General features: G+C 33.8%; 1 protein-coding gene across 3 annotated transcripts; it reads right to left on the bottom strand.

Moving 5' to 3' along the window:
• Positions 1 to 2,824: 2,824 nt before the first annotated feature.
• Positions 2,825 to 9,949, bottom strand: LOC147858848 (uncharacterized). 3 transcript variants are annotated; one of them, XM_087326102.1, is made up of 15 exons: positions 9,749 to 9,949; positions 8,521 to 8,619; positions 8,319 to 8,377; positions 7,549 to 7,610; positions 7,393 to 7,448; positions 7,180 to 7,251; positions 7,024 to 7,089; positions 6,854 to 6,918; positions 5,984 to 6,019; positions 5,787 to 5,863; positions 4,329 to 4,387; positions 4,141 to 4,211; positions 3,718 to 3,814; positions 3,464 to 3,561; positions 2,825 to 3,375 (listed from the first exon to the last, which is right to left on the bottom strand). In XM_087326102.1, exons 1-15 carry the CDS (start codon positions 9,812 to 9,814, stop codon positions 3,210 to 3,212), a joined length of 1,149 nt encoding a protein of 382 aa, XP_087182228.1. In that variant the 5' UTR covers positions 9,815 to 9,949; the 3' UTR covers positions 2,825 to 3,209. The 3 variants fall into 3 exon arrangements, with proteins under 3 accessions (XP_087182228.1, XP_087182229.1, XP_087182230.1); XM_087326103.1 differs by having other exon boundaries at positions 8,517 to 8,619; positions 9,749 to 9,940; XM_087326104.1 differs by lacking the exon at positions 8,319 to 8,377 and having other exon boundaries at positions 9,749 to 9,940.
• Positions 9,950 to 10,396: the final 447 nt, after the last annotated feature.

Genomic DNA, 10,396 nt, shown 5'->3' with positions numbered 1-10,396 from the left:
GCTATGGCTATGGCTATGACTATGGCTTCCTCTCAGTCAGTCTGTCTCTCTAATTTCTAACCTTTACGTTTTTGTTTGTCTAACCTAATTATTAAATCATAAACGGCTTAACCGGTTTGAACCGGTTTGGCCAGGCTCAAGCCGAGCCGCTAAGCCTGTTTAGCAAAACGGTTTAGGCTTGAGCCGAGCCGCTAAGCCTGTTTAGCAAAACGGTTTAGGCTTGAGCCGAGCCGTTGATCCCTATAAATTAATACACAAGAAATTTAAGATCGGTGTAATGACTAAATTCATGAAGTCCAAGTGTAATGAATGTAGTTTGTGTTTCTTTTGATATTTTTGAGGGAAAGTTTTGAAGTACACTTCCAAGTTCAAAACATTTACTTCCTTCAAATATGCTTTGAAAGTTTTTCCGTATTTCTCATATTCATACAAGTCATAACTATAGTCCCATCAACCTCCATCAAACAAAGTGGTCACATCGTGCTTTCTAAGTCGCATGGATGCAACCCTCTTGCATGTTGTCTAAAATTATCTGTGTCACTAGATGGAATTCATTGCTTGCCCCTTACGAGTAGATGTTAGTAGTTAAAACAGTAAATGATGGTTGTCTTCTATGATTGATTGTCAATTAGAGTGCACTGAGTTCCACATAAGTGCATTTTCTAGGCTCAATGTTGTTTCCATTGGAACTTATTACGATCAATATATATGATTTTAGTTGCACAAAATTATGCACACTAACATTATGTCCAAGATTGGTCAAAACCTATCTCATTTTTGCTTGTAGTGGTTGAGCGATCCAATACTTTGGTGAATCATAGGTTTACAATGATAGGAAGAGTTGACATGGTAAGAGCAAAAGGCAATGTTATAACTTATGAACACAGGTTGCAATACATAGTTAACCTTTAGTCACTCTTCTTACTTCTAGCTTGACCAATAGACCAAACTTTCACTATTTGTATTTGTATTGATAAGGACAACTTATATTGCATTATCATGTCAGAATATGTTGTGCAATGGAAGCTAAACTCCAATAAATATTAGAAGGAAACAATGTGGGTGCAAATATTGTATGAAGTAGTACCCTATGAAAGTGTCGATGTTTAGTTATTAGAAACTAATCATGTAGTATTTACATATTTCCAATCAAATATTCAATTATACATAATGGTTTTGTACATTTCAAAAGGCATTACTCGGTTATCCATAAAGTTTCAATTTATTTTAAAAATTAGGGTTGGACTAATTATTAGCTATGGGCACGGTTCGGTTTTAGTTTAGTATGGTTTCTTTGCCTTGAAACCAAACTGAATCGAACCATTTACTTGAAAACAAAAACCAAACCAACATTTATACAGTTCCAAACCATTTAAGAAAAGGTAAACCAAACCGTTTACAAAAAAGTTGAAACCACACAAAACCAAATCACAAATTGAACCTAACCATTTAAGTAAATTTCATTAAAAAATTAAACAAATAAAAATACATTAATTTTAATAAGCATTTAAGTCAAATAATTTTATTTTTAAAAAAATATTCAATTAAATAAACATTTAAGTTAAATTAATTAAATCAATAAAATAACATTAAATTAATAAACTATTAAGGAAATAAAAAAAGTTAACCAAAAACAAACCGATAAAACTAGAGTTTTAGAACCAAACCGTTTAATAATAATTGAACCAAACTAAACCGTTTAATCATATTGGAACCGTTACTATTAAACCATGGCTTAATAGTGCAATTCAGTTTGAGCTGAAACCAGGCCCATAGCTACTCATTATATATATTGTTGACAAGCCAAATCGAAAGATTTTTTTCTGTTTCGGTAGACAATGAGCAATTTCAATTGTTTGGGCCCTTGCCTCAACGCGGAGTAATTGCATGAAAATTTCATTGAGCTCACCATCCTTTCCTCGCTCACAGAATCCAATCTCCCAAGGCTCTTAGGGGAGTGTGCATTGCAATTAATTGGTTAATTATTTTATTTTTTTTAAAGAAGATATCCTGTCATTAGTATAAACAAATTACAAGATTTTAAACCTCTATGTAATCGGCGGGGGAAACAACCATTTCGGTGGCTGAAAATGCCAATAAGGAGTAGTGTACCTGGATGTCACAAATGGAGTAGCTGTCCAGATAATAAGAAACTCATGCCGTTGAGCAATTTTAGCATCAGAATCTCCCACTATACCATCCCATTGACCCTTCAAAGCATGAACTATCTCTAACCAAATATTTGAAATCACTTCAGCAGGTGGTGTTTTCAGATTATGGAAAACGAGAGAACACCGAGCTTTCCAAATGTGATAGACAGTGGTACTACTCAATATCTCCCATATTGGCTGAACTTCCTTCCTTACTCCTGAAAACTGTAATGACATCAGTGATAATGTACGAACACTTCCATTTTTAGTGTAAAACCCATGGTCCATTTTAATTGGTTAATTATTGAGATTTTCCGAGCAGAAATTTAATTAGATACTTCTAAAATGTTGGAATTTTATAAAGGATTATAATGTGAAACAAACCAAAAGAAAGCTTATGGTTTGCCAAAATCCTAAAGCCACCGGTTGCCAACCCCACTCATCATATTTGAACTCTAAGGAAGATAATAAATTCCATCTATCTTACCATAACTTGCAATACTTAAGAGAGGGAAATTGTGTTGATCTTGAAGATGCACAAATGTTGGGTTCGGTATATGATGATATTGGCTACATTTTGTTTGGAATGTCAATAAAAATCCAATCAATATTGACTCGTAAAATTTAGCAATAGGAGCAAAAAAAGATGTGCTACATTTCTTTGACGCATGAACTGGCGGTAAAAACTTTTGAATATATAAAGGTTGAAATCCAAATAGGTCTTATTGTATGAGCTAGATTGCAAAATGATATGTGTTTAGAATAAACCATTTGCATCATTTGTGAGAAAACAACCATAACCTCTTACTTGCAAAATCTCAGTGTTTCTTTATGAACAAACCTCAGTTCCCTTGTTCAAAACATCTGTAATGTTCACTCTTTGTTCTAATTGATAAAAAACATGCAAGGATAATCTATAATTGCACATGTAGTTATGATCTAGTAATCCAAAACCTAGACAAGGTGTCAAAAATAGGTAATGGAGATTAATGATTACCAACACAATTACAACAAAACCCGTGTTAAAAGCATCACAAGAGGTATATGCAAAAATAAGGTTCATGATTGACTAGTTCCATTAGAACGGTATTTTGAGGACCGTCTTGCCATTCTCGATGAAGAATCTTTCTCTATGCGTTCCTTTTCTCTCATCTTTCTTCGTATCTCCTTCTTTCGAGAAACTATTTCAGCATAAAGCCGTTCTCGATACTCTTGTATTGTAAATCTATAGTTAATAAATAGCAAACACTCTTTCAGAAAGGTTTATATATGGAGTTTAAAAACAATTCACTTGAGTGGTTGAAAATACTCACTTGGTGTTATCATCTATTGGTATTCTGATCAACCGGCTGCATACAGGCTCTTCCATGGGGCTATGAAATTGCGCAAGGTAAGGATGTTGCAATGCTTGCTACAAAGTCAAAGAGCAATGTTTCAGAAGAAACTCAGATCCTTTTACATAGGAAAATACGAAACATTCGGAAAAACAAGTCTATCTAAGCATAGCAATGTTGAATATAACTTATATTTGACATAAAGTTTTGTACAAAACCAATGAATATTTTACCTCTGCTGTCAGCCTTTTATGAGGGTTAAAATGAAGCAATCTTCGCAATAAATCTTCAGCTTCAGGTGAAGCAGTTGGAAAAGCTTTCCTAAAAGACCTGTAGTACTAGGTAAAGCACTAACAAAATGAGTGATTGCAAATTTATATAGTTCCTCAATGCAAGATAAACAAAACAGCACACAAATTTGCCTAGACCTTGAGACATTGTTATGGAAAATTTCTGATGCGTGGCATGAATAACATATTTATAGGTATGACACGAAAGAAACCTTTTGAAAGTACAGAGTATGGAAGAACACATTACAAAAAGAAAATTCATAACAAAAAGTCAACATTTCATTAACTTAATCCACCACATGAGAGACATAATAATCAGCATCAATGCTGATGCCTTTTTCCGATACCAATAATGGTATTGCATACCTTGCACTGCCACAATTCATATTCTCTAGCATTGTTACAGCAAATGGAGACTCTAATGCTGCTATGTCTTCCTTCGTCACATTATCAGAACCACATAAAAACAAATAAGGGCGTGAGCTTTTTCGGAACATGCAGATTGATGTAGGAAAGCATCTAATCAAATTCAATCATGCATGAAAAAGAAGTACCAGATCTGGTTTTCCAAGCAAATCCAGAACTTTTTCTATCTGATTCATGGTAGATGTACCTGTCCTTTATTTGAAGGTAATGTTAATGTGAGGTATAATATTTAATTCCAAACAAAGTAAATGGGCAAGGAATGAGGATTAGAAGACAAACACCGAAATGGCTTTAATTCCATATTAAATAATTAGGAAAAGAATGAGATTTGACGGACATTAATAAATCGTATTAAAGGATCCCATCCATGTCTTATTTTTATTGCATTGATTAATTATTTCAGCTATGAAGCAAAGTGACTATTTTATGCTCCCTTGGGGATCGTATTCTTATCATTGGATGCTAAAACAATCAATTATCAACTACATGTTCACTGTTAAGCAATTGGAATGCATCATGATTTGGTCGTGAAGAAGAGCGCATCAACAAGGATATCGAACAACTAAAGGGCACACGAAAGGGAAGTAGTAAGAACTGATAGAGGATAGGGCAAGCCAAGAGGCAGCCAAGTGTAAAATGGCCACGTCCACAATGTAAAACCCGTGTCTTTGTAAGGGTTCCTCCATTTGCAAAGTTCTCCTAAGTGATTAGAGTTCTAAGCAAGCTTAAGAGAGATTAGTGCTAGTGTTTAGTAGAAAGACACTAATCTCTCATCCTTGTTGGTGCTAGACCTCTTAGCAAGAGGGTTTAATAAATACATTCTTGATTTCTATTTGTCTAAGAGAGCGAGTGTGAGAGAGTGAGAGAGATATAAGCGCTAATCACATATCATTAAGTGAGTTAGCAGCTCGGAGGTATTCGACAACCACCTCCACCCAGTTTGCCACCAAGAGGGTAAACACCGGTCTGGCCCCTAGGTAAACAACGATATCGACAGGAAGCAAAACTCCATCGATCTATAGAAGTATTCTGTGCAGCACACGGAGACTACACATGCACCCAAACATATGTGGCACTGCCTACTAGGCTGGTAGCTTAGTTTAATCCTAGAAAGTGTAGTTTCATCACTGAGTAGAAAATGAGCCAAATACGAGTAAATTATACTATTTGAAAACAAAACTTTTTTACAACACTCAAGTATGAACTATTTAATATATATACTATAGCCAGAGGTTTGATTGACACTGATAATACTAAAATTGGGCAGTCATTGTCAAAATTAGACACTGAAATAAAGAATGAAAAAATGAAGCGGATGCAGATTGAGATGAGTGCCCAAAATAGATAATGAATATCACAAATCATTACAACACAGAAAAACAGCAATATATAGTAAGAGAGAAATGGTGGAGAGTTCTCATATAGAAAGTCAGAACTTTAAACAAAAACACAAAAATGCAAGAAAACAAAGTCATATATATATTTGAGAATAACGTTTTCAATTTCTTGAAATACAAAAACTGTCCATGATAATAAAACATGCATATTAACGGCAAAACATTTCAAACAAGAATATTCGCTTTTACCTGGAAATATGGGCTTCCCATTTAATAGCTCCCCCAAAATACAACCACTTGACCACATATCAACTCCAAAAGTATATCTAGTGGAAAATATTGAGTAAAAATGAGCGTGTTTTACTTCACCTCTATGTTCTATAAGTTACGTCAAAAACCACCATTCATGTAATTGAATTCAGTATGAATGTATAGTAGTACCATACTTTGTTGAGCCAAGCAGAATTTCCGGGGCTCTGTACCTGGTTTAAATAACAGATAGTGTACCTTTTCAGAAACATTTAGGGAATATAACAATGTTCAACTCTAAACATTTAAATATGCAAAAGATCTTAGATGCCCTTATAAATGAGTAAGCACAGCTGCACATGATATAACATACATGCATGTATAATGTAACTCTTATTTAACAGGAAAGTTTTCTAGTATGGCAGTAGACGAGAAGGTTAAAAGAATAACTTCTCCTCACTTACAAATAGCCATCACAATGTACATGCCTTTACGATAAGAATTTTTCTTACTCGAGGAACCCACATCAAATGATCCATTGTTTGAATATTGCAAAATCTCTCAGTCCTGTGTTATCTACTCAATATAGGACACAAATAGCACAACTTGCACATATAATTAGGATGAGCTACTGTCTTCTGAATATTGATTGAGAGGCTCACATTAGGGTTCTCTCATCTTTGAGGATTACAACCTTCATATGTAACCCATATCATTACCAGTGTAAAGAAATATCCTATCTCTACCTTTCACAGAAATTTGATAAATAAAATGCCTTAATACTAAGCCAAACATGTGGGATCTTCATTCCACATACAGCCTCATCTTCTCAAGAGAAGAAATGTAAATCAAGATACCCTTTATTAAGTCTTTTCTGTAAGACCTATCTCCATGCTTGTTTGCTAAATGTTTCTGATGTATTTCAATTTCATATTCTATCACCATCTAAATTCCAAGATCAGAGTAACTTCAAGGGTTTATTTCATCCTTCTCCAATTACATTACTTTCTATCTAATGTTCAGTTAAAACACAATTCACTTTGTGTTTGAGAGTTGAATAATCCTACCATCGAGTTGCGACATAATCCGTCAAAACTGGGATTTGACCACTATCATCTTTTAATTGTGCAATCTGCATCCATTCATTAAGAAAACACAACACTTGATAGAGGGCCTTGATATTAAAGGAAGTTGTATGATCACTAAAGTCATGCAGATAATGCAAGACAGAACTTACCGAGCGAGCTAAGCCAAAATCTGCCAGTTTTACTTGACAGTCTGAATCCAATAACATATTGCTTGGCTAGAAAGAACCAAGAAATGCTCATATATTATGATAATACATGAAATTTCAGCTTAAATTTCATTTCATACATTCCACATCTATTCTTACTTTGATATCTCGATGCAGCAACTCCGCAGAATGTAAGTATTTCAATGATTTAAAGAGCTGATACATAATGAACTGCAAATAATATACGAAATCATGCAGATTGTAAGAATTCAAAGTTTGAGTTAGAACATGTCGAAACCCATAATGCATCATCTGAGCTTCTATAGCTTTCATCATCATTTTTAGCTAGTATGGAAGAAATCAAACTGGAACCTGTTTATGTACATCCTCAAGGATATTAGCTCTAATGACAGCATGTAAATCAGTCTCTGCAGTGAAAAGGTGCATTAGCCTTCGAAGTGCTCATGTTGCAATTTATATAAACAGCCTATGCTTCAATATTCAAAATACAACTACCATGAAACATACCCATGTATTCAAATACTAGGTAAAGGTCACGATCATTCTCAGCCTTTAGAACATTCAATAACCTGCAATAATAAAAAATGAAGTAGAAAACATGCAACATGAGGAACAACCTACAAGAAATCCCCCAATGGAGAATAAATATTACATTGTTCCACTGTGATCACAGAAGGAAATGCATTGAAGTATATGTTAGTTTTATAAATCAGAAATTGTAAGATTTAATGGAAAGTGTTGTGCAGAGAATGTAGCCATCAAATATGATGACATGCACTATTACATTTGCAACCAAACAAGTTGCACACATGAGTATTTAACGAGGACCCTCCCATACCTACTTCTACAGTTAAATTTATCATCCATATAAGTTACAGTCGCATATTATTCCATAACAAATATATACCACGCATTACATTCTGATAAGGGATCCAAATTTGTATCCTTGTAGAGACAGCAGGGAGATTGAAGAGATGTAAAGGGTAAATTGGAAGAAAGTTGTGAACAACAAATTCTCTTTCTAATAATTGAACACTTCAATTCTGAAGATTAAAGCTCAGTATTTTGGTCACCACTGGTTAGGATTACATCAATTAGAATCCTCAAGCTTTAACAACTCAAATGAGATATCAAAAGACTCCATCAGTCAGCTTTTTCATTTGTATATTTATTCGGTCTTAAATTATGTTCATCAACTGAGAAAGTAAAATTTAATGTGGTCTATTATAGAACTTTCCAGTTTAAACTTTCAAAATTTGCAAAATCAAAACATTTACTTTATAATGTTCTCGTGGTCATTTAGCTCCTGCAAGAACATCACTTCTCTGAAAGTTCTCTGTCCAGTTTGAAGAATATTGTTCAAAACATAAAAGTTAGTAAGATTGCAGAGTCTTCTACACACATAATATGCATAAAAAATTTACACTTGTTCATTTCTGACAAATGAGAAGCTTTATTTCCTGGATATGATTAACCTGCCTGAGCATCTGTGGAATTCTGAAATGCATCGAAAATCTTTTTAAGGGCCACCACATCATTTGTTCTTCTCTCAACAGCTTTCCATACAATGCCATAGGCCTGAACAAGAGTTCATTTATTTAGCAAGAACTCAATTACTTCTTAAACTGGACCATTTTGTTGCAATTTTGTGCTCATGAACAAGAATCAACACACATGGTTTCATTCAAAATATATATATATATATATATATATATATATGATTCAATTCTTAAGCAAGAAAATTCATCTAATAACTTTTTGGTCCTTTGGAAATCAATAATTTTCCACTTACGACACTGTTCTTAATAATCGACAATGCCAATGTCTTGTTTTTTTAAAACCAATAATTGTGTGCACAACGGTTATTAATTGCCTAAATTTTGAGATTTGATGATGATACACCAACAGAAAGCTTTGATCTTCATTCTCCATTACAGTTATGCATAGATTACAGACTAAACAACATGCAAGGAATTTGAAAAAAAATTGTGTGCATTAACAAATGTTCAGTATGTCAAATCAGAAATAAATGCTCTACAGTCTTATCTTCATACTCTGTTCTGTTATATACATATGCAAAACGATTTCTAGGAATTTTGCTACATATCTGGACGTATTATGATTTGTACGTTTTCATATTCTTTGTATACACATTTGCGAAATGAAATGCTAGGAATTTGGCTACATATCAAGAAGTATTTAATTCCTACATTTTCGTATTCCTTGTGTTCTGGAGTGAATTTACGCATATATCATGCGATCATTTTCCATATTATTTGTGTTCCGCAAAAAATCAACACATAGGATGGATAGATTCTCATATATGTTGTGTTTAGCAGTGAATTTGAAAAACATAAGCGTCATACATATGTCAAAATTTGCTGCGACTTATCAAAGGATTTTGGAAATGGATATCTACAAGCTCCAATCAACAATACCAATGAATTTGGAAAGGAAAAAAAAAATGCATATACAAATTTCACTTCAAAAGCATCAAAGGGTTCGGAAAGGGGGAAAAAAACAACATAATTTCTGCATCATGTGTACAAATTTCACTTTAATGGAATCATAAGAATTCGGAAAGAAGAAACACAAGAAAAACAAATTATGCATCGTATCAACATCTAAAACTACAGTTTAAAAAAAAAGGGAAAAGAAAATAGATAAACGAAATAAGAGAGAGAGAGAGAGAGAGAGGATAACTTACCCCTTTACCGAGCTTTTGGCAGACATGGTACTTACGGAGGACGTGCTTATCTATCTCTTCGCTCATTTTTTATCTTCTGACACTGACTCCTTTTATTTCTTTATATTCCGCAGTTAAGGAAGAATCTGTCCAGAAGAAGAAGAAGAAGAAGAAGATGCAGGTTTCTCCATAACACGAAGAGACAGAGAATCCACAGAAACAGAGGAAACGCACGCACACATAGAGAATTAAGAGTTGAAAAACAGAGCAAAACAAAATAGACGGTTGCAGTTTTATTTGTTTGTTTTGTTTTATTTCATTAATTCATTTATTTATAATTGGAAGACCAAGACTATCTACTATCTATTTATTTATTTATTTATTTTTAAATGGGAGCTCATATATTTATTTGCTTATATATTTATTTATTTGCTTATTTATTTATTTATTTATTTATTTATTTATAATTGAAAAGACCAATGTGGGGAAAGAGGAAAAGTAAAGAAATTAGAGTATTTTTTAAGGGGGGGGGGGTGGTGGCAATCTCCTCCGAGAGGTGGCACCGCAAGCACATTCGGATTCGGGCACCACTAGGTTTAGTCTCGCTTCATTATAATTGTCACAACCACATCTCCGTCTTCATCACAACCGGCCCGATATGTTTGCAAT

This window comes from Azolla caroliniana, unplaced genomic scaffold (assembly GCF_043228905.1).
Source record: "Azolla caroliniana isolate FFs.n. ecotype wild unplaced genomic scaffold, voAzoCaro1.0.p SCAF_10, whole genome shotgun sequence".
Taxonomy (NCBI): Eukaryota; Viridiplantae; Streptophyta; class Polypodiopsida; order Salviniales; family Salviniaceae; genus Azolla; species Azolla caroliniana.
Note: the sequence above shows the minus strand (reverse complement) of the source record. Positions and strands in the feature narration are given on the sequence as shown.

Coding starts and splice junctions, on each gene's coding strand:
- LOC147858848 (XM_087326102.1), bottom strand. CDS start 9,814: ATGAGCGAAGAGATAGATAAGCACGTCCTCCGTAAGTACCATGTCTGC. Junction 7,611..8,318: donor GACCACGAGAACATTATAAA/GTAAATGTTTTG, acceptor TTATTATTGCAG/GTTATTGAATGTTCTAAAGG. Junction 3,562..3,717: donor ATAAAAGGCTGACAGCAGAG/GTAAAATATTCA, acceptor TTGACTTTGTAG/CAAGCATTGCAACATCCTTA.